The 16,308-nt window shown below is 46.2% G+C and overlaps 1 protein-coding gene across 2 annotated transcripts in view; it reads right to left on the minus strand.

The window, feature by feature from the left end:
* The window catches only part of LOC139581395 (dedicator of cytokinesis protein 2-like), a 138,695-nt gene that overhangs the window by 107,155 nt on the left and 15,232 nt on the right, over positions 1-16,308 (minus strand). For both annotated transcript variants that reach the window (XM_071411113.1, XM_071411112.1), the window contains exons 18-20: positions 11,391-11,488; positions 11,198-11,287; positions 10,745-10,845 (exon numbers count right to left, since the gene is read on the minus strand). In XM_071411113.1, the coding sequence (XP_071267214.1) occupies positions 10,745-10,845; positions 11,198-11,287; positions 11,391-11,488 (289 nt within the window). The remainder of the gene's footprint in view (positions 1-10,744; positions 10,846-11,197; positions 11,288-11,390; positions 11,489-16,308) is intronic.

Genomic DNA, 16,308 nt, shown 5'->3' on the forward strand with positions numbered 1-16,308 from the left:
AGATCCTAACATGCAAATCCTATGGATTCCACAGGGTGTCAGCAGGGTATGTTCAAGGTTTCAGGCTTGAAACTTCCAAAACAAATAAGAAATATCAGTTTTAGTACAGGGACACAGTCTTGGAAATTCGTGTTTGGGCGCGATGAAGACAAGACGCACCTGCTAAAATCGGTTTCCTATTGAACATACTTCTTTCCGTAAGAAATATTATAGTTTAATTACATTTTAGGGTATCTGAGAAGTAAATAGAAACGTATTTTGACTTGTTGAAACAAAGGTAGATTCTGGGATTCCTTTCTCTGCATGTTGAACAAGTGGATTACTCAAATCGCTGGCGCCAACTAAACTGATTGTTTGGGGATATAAAGAAGGATTTTATCTAACAAAACGACACATGTTATAGCTGTGACCCTTTGGATGACAAATCAGAGGAAAATGTTCAAAAAGTAAGTGAATATTTAATCGCTATTTGTGAATTTAAGAAACCTGTGCCGGCGGAAAAATATTTTGATGTGGGGCGCCGTTCTCAAACAATCGCATGGCATGCTTTCGCTATAATGGCTACTGTAAATCGGACAGTGCAGTTAGATTAACAAGAATTTAAGCTTTCAACCGATATAAGACACTTGTATGTACCTACAGTTGAAGTCGGAAGTTTACATACACCTAGGTTGTGTCACGTTCCTGACCTATTTTTATGTTATTTTGATTATGTTTAGTTGGTCAGGGCGTGAGTTGGGGTGGGCATTGTATGTTGTGTGTGTTTTGGTTAGTCTATGGGTGTTGTATGTGTATGGGATAGAGTATTGTTAGGTTGTCTAGTCATGTCTATGGCTGCCTAGATTGGGTCTCAATCAGAGACAGCTGTCATTCATTTGTCTCTGATTGGGAGCCATATTTAAGGTAGCCATAGGCAGTAGGCTTTTGTGGGTAGTTGTCTTGTTTAACGTTTGTTGCTTGTCTGTGCACTTGCGTTATTTAGCTTCACGATCATTTGTTGTTTTGTTTGTTTGTATAGTGTTTTCGTTTCATGTTCATCTTCGTTCATTTAATTAAAAGAAGATGGCTTATTTTCCTCATGCTGCGTTTTGGTCCGTCTCTCCTCCACACGATCGTGACAGAACTACCCACCAATCCAGAATCAAGCAGCGGTGTAAACGGAGTAAGGGACAGCGCAAGAAGGAGGAATGGACTTGGGACGATGTATTGGACGGAAAGGTTGCTACACATGGGAGGAGATCCTGGCTGGAAGGGATCGCCTTCCATGGGAACAGCTGGAGGCACTGAGGAGAGCAGAGGCAACCGGAGAAGGGAACCGGAGTTATGAGGGGACGTGTCTAGCACGGAAGCCCGAAAAGCCCGTGAGTACCACCCAAAAAAATCTTGGGGGGGGGCTAAGAGGTAGTGGGCCAAGGGCAGGTAGGAGACCTGCGCCCACTTACCAGGCTAACCGTGGAGAGCGGGAGTACGGGCAGACACCGTGTTACGCAGTAGAGCGCACGGTGTCTCCTGTACGTGTGCATAGCCCGGTGCGGGTTATTCCACCTCCCCGCACTGGTAGGGCTAGATTGGGCATTGAGCCAGGTGTCATGAGGCCGGCTCAACGCATCTGGTCTCCAGTGCGTCTCCTCGGGCCGGCATACATGGCACCTGCCTTACGCATGGTTTCCCCGGTTCGCCTACATAGCCCGGTGCGGGTTATTCCACCTCCCCGCACTGGTCGGGCCACCGGGAGCATTCAACCAGGTAAGGTTGGGCAGGCTCAATGCTCAAGAGAGCCAGTACGCCTGCACGGTCCGGTATTTCCGGCGCTACCTTTTCGCCCCAGCCCAGTACCACCAGTGCCTACACTACGCACCAGGTTTCCAGTGCGTCTCCAGAGCCCTGTTCCTCCTCCACGCACTTTTCCTATGGTGCGTGTATCCAGTTCGGTGCCTCCAGTTCCAGCACCACGCACCAAGCCTCCTGTGCGTCTCCAGAGCCCTGTACGCACTGTTCCTTCTCCCCGCACTCGCCCTGAGGTGCGTGCCCTCAGCCCGGTACCTCCAGTTCCGGTACCACGCACCAGGCCTAGAGTGCGCCACGAGAGTCCAGTGTGCCCTGTTGTTGTTCCCCGCACTAGCCTGAAGGTGCGTGTCCTTAGCCCGGTACCTCCAGTTCCGGTACCACGCACCAGGCCTACAGTGCGTCTCAGCCGGCCAGAGTCTGCCGTCTGCCCAGCGGCGCCTGAACTGCCCGTCTGCCCAGCGGCGCCTGAACTGCCCGTCTGCCCAGCGGCGCCTGAACTGCCCGTCTGCCCAGCGGCGTCTGAACTGCCCGTCTGCCCTACGCCGTCTGAACTGTCCGTCTGCCATGAGCCTGCAAAGCCGTCCGTCTGCCATGAGCCTGCAAAGCCGCCCGTCTGCCATGAGCCTACAGAGCCGTCCGCCAGACAGGAGCCGCTAGAGCCGTCCGCCAGACAGGAGCCGCTAGAGCCTTCCGCCAGACCGGATCAGCCAGAGCCTTCCGCCAGACCGGATCAGCCAGAGCCTTCCGCCAGACCGGATCAGCCAGAGCCTTCCGCCAGACCGGATCAGCCAGAGCCTTCCGCCAGACCGGATCAGCCAGAGCCTTCCGCCAGACCGGATCAGCCAGAGCCTTCCGCCAGACCGGATCAGCCAGAGCCGTCAGCGAGCCATGACCAGCCAGAGCCGTCAGCGAGCCATGACCAGCCAGAGCCGTCAGCGAGCCATGACCAGCCAGAGCCGTCAGCCAGCCATGACCAGCCAGAGCCGTCAGCCAGCCATGACCAGCCAGAGCCGTCAGCCAGCCATGACCAGCCAGAGCCGTCAGCCAGCCATGACCAGCCAGAGCCGTCAGCCAGCCATGACCAGCCAGAGCCGTCAGCCAGCCATGACCAGCCAGAGCCAGCCAGCCAGGATCCGCCAGCCAGCACGGAGCTGCCGTCCCTCAGCCCGGAGCTGCCGTCCCTCAGCCCGGAGCTGCCGTCCCTCAGCCCGGAGCTGCCGTCCCTCATCCCGGTGTTGCCCCTTATCCCGGTGCTGCCCCTTATCCCGATGCTGCCCCTTCAGTTAGGTGGGTTTAGTTGGAGGGTGGTCATTGGGGGGGATACGGAAGCGGGGAGTGACTATGGTGGTGTGGGGACAGCGTCCAGAGCCGGAGCCACCACCGTGGACAGATGCCCACCCAGACCCTCCCCTAGACTTTTGGTGGTGCGTTCGGAGTACGCACCTTGAGGGGGGGGTTATGTCACGTTCCTGACCTATTTTTATGTTATTTTGATTATGTTTAGTTGGTCAGGGCGTGAGTTGGGGTGGGCATTGTATGTTGTGTGTGTTTTGGTTAGTCTATGGGTGTTGTATGGGATAGAGTATTGTTAGGTTGTCTAGTCATGTCTATGGCTGCCTAGATTGGGTCTCAATCAGAGACAGCTGTCATTCATTTGTCTCTGATTGGGAGCCATATTTAAGGTAGCCATAGGCAGTAGGCTTTTGTGGGTAGTTGTCTTGTTTAACGTTTGTTGCTTGTCTGTGCACTTGCGTTATTTAGCTTCACGATCATTTGTTGTTTTGTTTGTTTGTATAGTGTTTTCGTTTCATGTTCATCTTCGTTCATTTAATTAAAAGAAGATGGCTTATTTTCCTCATGCTGCGTTTTGGTCCGTCTCTCTTCCACACGATCGTGACAGGTTGGAGTCATTAAAACTCGTTTTTCAACCATTTTTCAACCATTATTCTATATCGTATTAAATAGTTTTCCCTCATCAATCTACACACAATACCTGTTAATGCAAAGCAAAAAAAGTTTTTTAGACATTTTTGAAATAACATAATTAATCTGAAATAACATAAGTGTTCAGACCCTTTACTCAGTACTTTGTTGAAGCACCTTTGGCAACGAATACAGCATTGAGTCTTCTTGGGTATGAGGCTACAGGAGTTACTCCCATCCCATCCCATCCCATCTACACTTCCGGCGCCGACCGAGATGGCCGCCTCGCTTCGCGTTCCTAGGAAACTATGCAGTATTTTGTTGTTTTATGTGTTATTCTTTACATTGGTACCCCAGGTAATCTTAGGTTTCATTACATACAGTCGGGAGGAACTACTGAATATAAGAGCAACGTCAACTCACCATCGTTACAACCAGGAATATGACTCTCCCGAAGCGGATCTGGTGTTTTGCCTTCCACCCAATACAATGGATCTGATCCCAGCCGGTGACCCTAAACAACGACGCAGAAAAAGGGGCAAACGAGGCGGTCTCCTGGTCAGGCTTCGGAGACGGGCACATCGCGCTCCACTCCCTAGCATACTACTCGCCAATGTCCAGTCTCTTGACAATAAGGTTGATGAAATCCGAGCACGGGTAACATTCCAGAGAGACATCAGGGATTGAAACGTTCTTTGCTTCACGGAAACATGGCTCACTCGAGAGACGCTAACGGAGTCGGTGCAGCCAGCTGGTTTCTTCACGCATCGCGCCGACAGAAACAAACATCTTTCTGGTAAGAAGAGGGGCGGGGGTGTATGCCTTATGATCAACAAGACGTGGTGTGATCATAACAACATACAGGAACTCAAGTCCTTCTGTTCACCAGATTTAGAATTCCTCACAATCAAATGTCGACCGCATTATCTACCAAGGGAATTCTCTTCGATTATAATCACAGCCGTATATATTCCCCCCCAAGCAGACACATCGATGGCCCTGAACGAACTTTATCTGACTCTTTGTAAACTGGAAACCACACACCCTGAGGCTGCATTCATCGTAGCTGGGGATTTTAACAAGGCTAATCTGAAAACAAAACTCCCTAAATTCTATCAGCATATCGATTGTGCTACCAGGGCTGGTAAAACCTTGGATCATTGTTATACTAACTTCCGCGACGCATATAAGGCCCTCCCCCGAAGCTCCTTTCGGAAAAGCTGAACACGACTCCATTTTGTTGCTTCCAGCCTACAAACAGAAACTAAAACAACAAGCTCCCTCCCTCAGGTCTGTTCAACGCTGGTCCGACCAATCTGATTCCACGCTTCACGACTGCTTCGATCACGTGGATTGGGATATGTTCCGCATTGCGTCCAACAACAATATTGACGAATACGCTGATTCGGTGAGCAAGTTCATTAGAAAGTGCATTGACGATGTCGTACCCACAGCAACGATTAAAACATTCCCAAACCAGAAACCGTGGATTGATGGCAGCATTCGCGTGAAACTGAAAGCGCGAACCACTGCTTTTAACCAGGGCAAGGTGACTGGAAACATGACCGAATACAAACAGTGTAGCTATTCCCTCCGCAAGGCAATCAAACAAGCTAAGTCCCAGTATAGAGACAAAGTAGAGTCGCAATTCAACAGCTCAGACACAAGAGGTATGTGGCAGGGTCTACAGTCAATCACGGATTACAAAAAGAAAACCAGCCCCGTCGCGGACCAGGATGTCTTGCTCCCAGACAGACTAAATAACTTTTTTGCTCGCTTTGAGGACAATACAGTGCCACTGACAGGGCCCGCTACCAAAACCTGCGGGCTCTCCTTCACTGCAGCCGAGGTGAGTAAAACATTTAAACGTGTTAACCCTCGCAAGGCTGCAGGCCCAGACGGCATTCCCAGCCGCGTCCTCAGAGCATGCGCAGACCAGCTGGCTGGTGTGTTTAAGGACATATTCAATCAATCCTTATCCCAGTCTGCTGTTCCCACATGCTTCAAGAGGGCCACCATTGTTCCTGTTCCCAAGAAAGCTAAGGTAACTGAGCTAAACGACTACCGCCCCGTAGCACTCACTTCCGTCATCATGAAGTGCTTTGAGAGACTAGTCAAGGACCATATCACCTCCACCCTACCTGACACCCTAGACCCACTCCAATTTGCTGTTTGCCCACTCCAATTTGCTTTAGGTCCACAGACGACGCAATCGCAACCACACTGCACACTGCCCTAACCCATCTGGACAAGAGGAATACCTATGTGAGAATGCTGTTCATCGACTACAGCTCAGCATTTAACACCATAGTATCCTCCAAACTCGTCATCAAGCTCGAGACCCTGGGTCTCGACCCCGCCCTGTGCAACTGGGTCCTGGACTTCCTGACGGGCCGCCCTCAGGTGGTGAGGGTAGGTAACAACATCTCCACCCCGCTGATCCTCAACACCGGGGCCCCACAAGGGTGCGTTCTGAGCCCTCTCCTGTACTCCCTGTTCACCCACGACTGCGTGGCCATGCACGCCTCCAACTCAATCATCAAGTTTGCGGACGACACTACAGTGGTAGGCTTGATTACCAACAACGACGAGGCGGCCTAAAGGGAGGAGGTGAGGGCCCTCGGAGTGTGGTGTCAGGAAAATAACCTCACACTCAACGTCAACAAAACAAAGGAGATGATTGTGGACTTCAGGAAACAGCAGAGGGAGCACCCCCCTATCCACATCGACGGGACAGTAGTGGAGAAGGTGGAAAGTTTTAAGTTCCTCGGTGTACACATCACGGACAAACTGAATTGGTCCACAGCGCCTCTTCAACCTCAGGAGGCTGAAGAAATTATGTAAAAATGTATCACTAGCCACTTTAAACAATGCCACTTAATATAATGTTTACATACCCTACATTACTCATCTCATATGTATATGTACAGTGGGGAGAACAAGTATTTGATACACTGCCGATTTTGCAGGTTTTCCTACTTACAAAGCATGTAGAGGTCTGTCATTTTTATCATAGGTACACTTCAACTGTGAGAGACGGAATCTAAAACAAAAATCCAGAAAATCACATTGTATGATTTTTAAGTAATTAATTAGCATTTTATTGCATGACATAAGTATTTGATCACCTACCAACCAGTAAGAATTCCGGCTCTCACAGACCTGTTAGTTTTTCTTTAAGAAGCCCTCCTGTTCTCCACTCATTACCTGTATTAACTGCACCTGTTTGAACTCGTTACCTGTATAAAAGACACCTGTCCACACACTCAATCAAACAGACTCCAACCTCTCCACAATGGCCAAGACCAGAGAGCTGTGTAAGGACATCAGGGATAAATTGTAGACCTGTACAAGGCTGGGATGGGCTACAGGACAATAGGCAAGCAGCTTGGTGAGAAGGCAACAACTGTTGGCACAATTATTAGAAAATGGAAGAAGTTCAAGATGACGGTCAATCACCCTCGGTCTGGGGCTCCATGCAAGATCTCACCTCGTGGGGCATCAATGATCATGAGGAATGTGAGGGATCAGCCCAGAACTACACGGCAGGACCTGGTCAATGACCTGAAGAGAGCTGGGACCACAGTCTCAAAGAAAACCATTAGTAACACACTACGCCGTCATGGATTAAAATCCTGCAGCGCACGCAAGGTCCCCCTGCTCAAGCCAGCGCATGTCCAGGCCCGTCTGAAGTTTGCCAATGACCATCTGGATGATCCAGAGGAGGAATGGGAGAAGGTCATGTGGTCTGATGAGACAAAAATAGAACTTTTTGCTCTAAACACACCATCCCAACCGTGAAGCATGGAGGTGGAAACATCATTCTTTGGGGATGCTTTTCTGCAAAGGGGACAGGACGACTGCACCGTATTGAGGGGAGGATGGACGGGGCCATGTATCGCGAGATCTTGACCAACAACCTCCTTCCCTCAGTAAGAGCATTGAAGATGGGTCGTGGCTGGGTCTTCCAGCATGACAACGACCCGAAACACACAGCCAGGGCAACTAAGGAGTGGCTCCGTAAGAAGCATCTCAAGGTCCTGGAGTGGCCTAGCCAGTCTCCAGACCTGAACCCAATAGAAAATCTTTGGAGGGAGCCGAAAGTCCGTATTGCCCAGCGACAGCCCCGAAACCTGAAGGATCTGGAGAAGGTCTGTATGGAGGAGTGGGCCAAAATCCCTGCTGCAGTGTGTGCAAACCTGGTCAAGAACTACAGGAAACGTATGATCTTTGTAATTACAAACTAAGGTTTCTGTACCAAATATTATGTTCTGCTTTTCTGATGTATCAAATACTTATGTCATGCAATAAAATGCAAATTAATTACTTACAAATCATACAATGTGATTTTCTGGATTTTTGTTTTAGATTCCTTCTCTCACAGTTGAAGTGTACCTATGATACAAATTACAGACCTCTACATGCTTTGTAAGTAGGAAAACCTGCAAAATCGTCAGTGTATCAAATACTTGTTCTCCCCACTGTATATACTGTACTGTATATCATCCACTGCATCTTGCCATCTTTATGTAATACATGTATCACTAACCACTTTAAACTATGCCACTTTATGTTTACATACCCTACATTACTCATCTCATATGTATAGACTGTACACTATACCATCTACTGCATCTTAACTATGCCGTTCTGTACCATCACTCATTCATATATCTTTATATACATATTCTTTATCCCTTTACACTTGTGTGTATAAGGTAGTAGTTGTGGAATTGTTAGGTTAGATTACTTGTTGATTATAACTGCATTGTCGGAACTAGAAGCACAAGCATTTCACTACACTCGCATTAACATCTGCTAACCATGTGTATGTGACAAATAAAATTTGATTTGATTTGATTTGTTCTCTGCAGATCCTCTCAAGCTCTGTCAGGTTAGATGGGGAGCGTTTCTACACAGCTATTTCCAGGTCTCTCCAGAGATGTTTGATCGAAATCAAGTCCGGGCTCCGGCTGGGCCACTCAAGGACATTGAGAGACTTGTCCCGAAGCCACACCTGCGTTGTCTTGGCTGTGTGCTTAGGGTCGTTGTCCTGGTAGAAGGTAAACCCAGTCTGGGGTCCTGAGCGCTCTGGAGCACATTTTCATCAAAGATCGCTCTGTACTTTTCTACCTTCATCTTTGCCTTGATCCTTCAGTCCCTGCTGCTGTAAAACATCCCGACAGCATGATGCTGCCACCACCGAGCTTCACCATAGGGACGGTGCCTGGTTTTCTCAAGACGTGACGCTTGGCATTCAGGCCTAATAGTTCAATCTTGGTTTTATCAGACCAAAGAATCTTGTTTCTCATGGTGTGAGAGACTTTAGGTGCCTTTTGGCAAACTCCAAGCGGGCTGTCATGTGCCTTTTACTGAGGAGTGGCTCCCGTCTGGCCACTCTACCATAAAGGCCTGATTGTGGAGTGCTGCAGAGATGGTTGTCCTTCTGGAAGGTTCTCCCATCTCCACAGAGGAACTCTGGAGCTCTGTCAGTGTGAACATCGTATTCTTGGTCACCACCCTGACATTGGCCCTTCTCCCCCGATTGCTCTAGGAAGAGTCTGTGTGGTTCCAAACTTCTTACATTTAAAAATGATGTAGGCCACTGTGTTCTTGGGGACCTTCAATGTTGCAGACATTTTTTGGTACCCTTCCCCAGATCTGTGCCTCAACACAATCCTGTCTCGGGGCTCTACGGACAATTACTTTGACCTCATGGCCTGGTTTTTATTCTGACATGCACTGTCAAATGTGAGACCTTATATAGACAGGTGTGTGCTTTTCCAAATCATGTCCAATCATTTGAATTTACCACAGGTGGACTTCAATCAAGTTGTAGAAACATCTCAAGGATGATCAATGGAAACAGGATGCACCTGAGCTCAATTTCGAGTACCATGGCAAAGGGCTTGAATAATTACATAAATAAGGTATTTCTGTTTTAGAAGTATTTATACATTTGCAAAAATGTCTAAAAAACAGTTTTTGCTTTGTCATTATGGGGCATTGTGTGTAGATTGCTGAGAATGAAAAAATTTTTTTTATCCATTTTAGAATACGATTATTGTGAATATGCAATTTCCCTAATAATCCTTTACTCGCGCTAAAGAGGGAGGCTTGTGCTACTGGTGCTGCCACTTGTGCAGATCAAATATACAGCAGGAACTCTGATTCAGCCTGTTTGCATGTCCTAACAATTAGAAAGATTGCTCATAAATACATATTTTAATTGGCGTTGCTTACCTTGAATTTGACCTTACACCGATTAAGATAAGCAGAGTAAAGTGTTCACATGACTATTGCCATACTCGGCCTACTGCCATAATCAGTTTAAAATGGAATTATTACTGTGCATGTAAACATACCATACCCTACCTGAATCCAGCACCATCATGAGGCCTACATCATCTGTCATCATAATGCTAATGATGACACACGTCATTCAAAAGTGGAAAATCAATGTGTTCATCATCTCCTGTGGAAATCTCATTATGAGTCTGACATGTTGAGTCATTATCAATACAGCTTACTGCTTTAACTACACCGTCTTACTAGGAATGTGAAAGAGATGGCATTTCCAAGGAAATTGGAAATGCAATACATTTTTATTACGATGATGGCATTAAAGTCTTCATCAGGCTGCTTCTAAGACAATAAGACAGTGAGACAGACAGACAGAAAGACAGACAGATAAACAGACAGGAAGAGGAGGAGTTGGACACAGGAAGAGGAGGAGCTGGACACGGGAAGAGGAGGGGTTGGACACAGGAAGAGGAGGAGTTGGACACCGGAAGAGGGGGAGTTGGACACCGGAGGAGGAGGGGTTGGACACCGGAAGAGGAGGAGCTGGACACGGGAAGAGGAGGAGTTGGACACCGGAAGATGAGGGGTTGGACACGTGAAGGGGAGGAGTTGGACACAGGAAGAGGAGGGGTTGGACACCGGACGAGGAGGGGTTGGACACAGGAAGAGGAGGGGTTGCACACCGGACGAGGAGGGGTTGGACACCGGACGAGGAGGAAGTAGTACTGACTTGTAGGCCAGTGTGGCGCTGAAGTGTTGTTTGATGTAGGCCTCCAACACCGTGTTAAAATGCTGGAACTTCCTGTCTGCTATCAGACCAATGATGTAGATCTGAGACAGAGAGAGCGAGAGGTAGAGAGAGCGAGAGAGAGGTAGAGAGAGAGTAGTAGAGAGAGCGAGAGGGGGAGAGAGAGATAAAGAGAGAGAGGGGAGGAGAGGAGAGTAAGGGGTAACAGTTGTATTTGATATGGTGAGAGAGCTGGCCTCATTGGTACAAAGACACACAGACAAGCAACAGACAGACATACAGACATGTTTATTCAGAGTGAGAATAACAGAGGCATATGGATAGAGATTGACAGACAGCCACATGCAGAAACTGACTGACAGACAGAGAACAGAGCAGGTACAGGAGTGACAGAGAATATAAGAGAGAGACATGAACACACACACACTCACTCACCAGGGCGTCGAACACTAGGATGTCGTAGTCGTCAGTCTGGGAGTGTTCCATCATGATGGTGAACAGAGCATCCAGAGTGTCCTGGAGAAACTAGGAGGGGAAGAGAAGCCATGAGATGACACACACACAAACAGTAGACAGACACACACACACACAAACAGTACACACACACACACACGCAGTACACACACACCTTGACAACTTCCTCTCCGTCGATGATCTTGAGTTTCTCCAGGTTTTCTTTGAGGAGCTCAGGACGAGTCCTCCATTTCAGTAGACCCAGCAAGCCCACTGAGAAGGGGAAAGACAACAATCCATCAATCCACAAGTCTATCCATCCTTTAATCCACATATCTATCCATCCATCCATCAATCCACTTATCCATCCATCCATCCATCAATCCACATATCCATCCATTAATCCATCCATCTATCCATCAATCCATCCATCATACCACACATCTATCTATCCATCCATCCATCCATCCATCCATCCATCCATCCATCCATCCATCCATCCATCCATCCATCCATCCATCCATCCATCCATCAATCCATCCATAAATCCACATATCCATCAATCCATCAATCAATAAAGTTGAATCAATCAAAGTGCAATACAGAAACAGCCTAAAACCACAAACAGCAAGCAATGCAGATGTAGAAACACGGTGGCTAGGAAAAACTCCCTAGAAAGACAGGAACCCTAGGAAGAAGAGAGAGGAACCAGGTTATGAGGGGTGGTCTGCCATCCTCTGGATGTGCCAGGTGGATATTATAAGAGAACAAAGCCATCCATCAATCCATCCATCCATCAATAAATCAATCCACATATCCATCTATCCACAAATCCATCAATCCACATATACATCCATTCATCCATCCATCCATCAATCCATCCATCCACATATCCATCCATCCATCAATCCACATATCCATCCATCCACATTTCCATCCATCCATTAATCCATCCATCCATCATTCCACATATCCATCCATCCATATATCCATCCATCCATCCACATATCCATCCATCCATCCACATATCCATCCATCCACATATCCATCAATCCACAAATCCATCCATCCACATATCCATCAATCCACAAATCCATCCATCCACATATCCATCCACATATCCATCCATCCATTAATCCATCCATCCATCAATCCACATATCCATCCATCCACATATCCATCCATCCATCCACCCATCAAACCACATATCCATCCATCCATCCATCAAACCACATATCCATCAATCCATGAATCCATATATCCATCCATCCATCAATCCATATATCTACCCATCAATCAATACACATGTCCATCCATCTATCCATCAATCCACATATCCATCCATCCACATTTCCATCCATCCATTAATCCATCCATCCATCATTCCACATATCCATCCATCCATATATCCATCCATCCACATATCCATCCATCCATCCACATATCCATCCATCCACATATCCATCAATCCACAAATCCACCCATCCACATATCCATCAATCCACAAATCCATCCATCCACATATCCATCCACATATCCATCCATCCATTAATCCATCCATCCATCAATCCACATATCCATCCATCCACATATCCATCCATCCATCCACCCATCAAACCACATATCCATCCATCCATCCATCAAACCACATATCCATCAATCCATGAATCCATATATCCATCCATCCATCAATCCATATATCTACCCATCAATCAATACACATGTCCATCCATCTATCCATCAATCCACAAATCCATCCATCCATCAATCCACATATCCATCCATCCATCCATCCATCAATCCACATGTCCATCAATCTATCTATCCATCAAACCATATATCAATCCATCCACCCATCCATCAAACCATATTTCCATCCATCCATCAAAACACAAATCCATCCATCCACATATCCATCCATCCACATATCCATCCACCCATCAATCCACATTTCCATCATTCCATCAATCAATCCATCCATCCACATATCCATCCATCCATCAATCCACATATCCATCCATCCATCAAATAACATATCCATCCATCCACCATCAATCCACATATCCATCCATCCATCAATCCATCCATTCAAATATCCATCCATCCATCCACATATCCATCCATCCATCAATCCACATATCCATCCATCCATCCACATATCCATCCATCCATCCACATATCCATCCATCCATCAATCCACATATCCATCCATCCATCCACATATCCATCCATCCATCCACATATCCATCCATCCACATATCCATTGGTCCACATATTCATTGATCCATCCACATATCCATCCATCCACCCATCCATCAATCCAAATATTCATCCATCAATCAATCCATCATCCACATATCCATCAAACCACATGTCCATCAATCAACGAATCCATGCATCCACATATCCATCCATCCATCAATACACATGTCCATCCATCCATCAATCCACAAATCCATCCATCCATCAATCCACAAATCCATCCATCCATCAATCCACATATCCATCCATCCATCCATCAATCCACATTTCCATCCATCCGTCAATCCATCCATTCACATATCCATCCATCCACATATCCATCCATCCATCCATCCACATATCCATCCATCCATCAAATAACATATCCATCCATCCATCCATCAATCCACATGTCCATCCATCTATCTATCCATCAAACATATATCCATCCATCCACCCATCCATCAAACCATATATCCATCCATCCATCTATCCATCAAACCATATTTCCATCCATCCATCCATTCACACATCCATCCATCCATCCATCAAATAACATATCCATGCATCCACATATCCATCCATCCACATATCCATCCATCCACATATCCATCCACCCATCAATCCACATATCCATCCATCCATCAAATAACATATCCATCCATCCATCAACCCACATATCCATCCATCCATCAATCCACATATCCATCCATCAAACCATTCATCAATCCATCCATCCACATATCTATCCATCCATCCACATATCCATCGATCCACATATCCATTGGTCCACATATCCATTGATCCATCCACATATCCATCCATCCACCCATCCATCAATCCACATATCCATCCATCAATCCACATATCCATCCATCAACCAATCCATCCATCCACATATCCATCCATCCATCCATTAATCCACATATCCATCCATCTATCCATCCATCCATCAATCCACATATCATCCATCCATCAATCCATCAATCCACATATCCATCCATCAAACCACATATCAATCCATCCATCCATCCATTCATCCATCCATCAAACCACATATCCATCCATCCATCCAACAATCTATCCATCCATCCATCAAACCACATATCCATCCATCCATCAATCCATCCATCCACATACCCATTCATCCACATATCCATCCATCCATCAATCCACATATCCATCCATCCATCCACATATACATCGGTCCATCTATCCATTGATCCATCCACATATCCATCCATCCATCAATCCATCCATCCATCCACATATCCATCCATCCATCAATCCACATATCCATCCATCCACATATCCATCCACATATCCATTCATCCACATATCCATCCATCCACATATCCATCCATTCATCCACATATCCATCCATTCACATATCCATCCATCCAGATATCTACCCATCAATCAATACACATGTCCATCGATCTATCCACAAATCCATCCATCCATCATTCCACATATCCATCCATCAATCCATCCATCCATCAATCCACATGTCCATCCATCTATCTATCCATCAAACCATATATCCATCCATCCACCCATCCATCAAACCATATATCCATCCATCCATCTATCCATCAAACCATATTTCGATCCATCCATCCATCCATTCACATATCCATCCATCCATCAATCCACATATCCATCCATCCATCAAATAACATATCCATCCATCCATCAACCCACATATCCATCCATCCATCAATCCACATGTCCATCCATCCACATATCCATCCATCAAACCATCCATCAATCCATCCATCCACATATCCATCCATCCACATATCCATCGATCCACATATCCATTGGTCCACATATCCATTGATCCATCCACATATCTATCCATCCACCCATCCATCAATCCACATATCCATCCATCAACCAATCCATCCATCCACATATCCATCCATCTACATATCCATCCACATATCCATCCATCCATCAATCCACAAATCATCCATCCCATCAATCCATCAATCCACATATCCATCCATCAAACCATCCATCAATCCACATATCCATTCATCCATTCATCCATCCATCAAACCACATATCATTCCATCCATCCATCCATTCATCCATCCATCAAACCACATATCCATCCATCCATCCAACAATCTATCCATCCATCCATCAAACCACTAATCCATCCATCCATCAAAAAACATATCCATCCATCCATCCATCCACCCATCCATCCATCCAAATATCCATCCATCCACATATCCAAACATCCATCAATCCACATATCCATCCATCAATCCACATATCCATCCATCCATCAATCCATATATCCATATATCCATCCATCAAATCCACATATACAGCCATCCATCCATCCACATGTCCATCCATCCACATATCCATCCATCCATCCACATATCCTTTGATCCTACCTGTCATTTACCATAACCCAGTACACCCACAGGGTGACAATCATTCAAATGCAGTCATCATTCCTCTCACTAAGGGCTTGATGCCCAAGAACTTAAATCCCAGGAACTACAGGCTGAAATGTAGCACACTAGGTCTGGAGTTCCTGCCCACTGAACATACACTGTTTGAATCAACATTATTTCCAAGTAATTTCAATGAAATGATATCGAACCAACATGGAATATGCTGAATTGACATCTGTGCCCAATGGGTGGTGTGTTTCCATTGCAGAAAACATGGCCATACGCTTGTTAGGCTACTAGTTAGCTATGTTACCAAAGATACTGATATTTAGCTAGCTGCAAGTCATTTTATCTGTTAAAATTCAGTGATTAGCTGCTAATAGGCTATCTAGCTAGTTTTTATCTACAAGCAAATGCCATAAACGAGAGAAATAA

This window comes from Salvelinus alpinus, chromosome 7 (assembly GCF_045679555.1).
Source record: "Salvelinus alpinus chromosome 7, SLU_Salpinus.1, whole genome shotgun sequence".
Classification (NCBI taxonomy): Eukaryota; Metazoa; Chordata; class Actinopteri; order Salmoniformes; family Salmonidae; genus Salvelinus; species Salvelinus alpinus.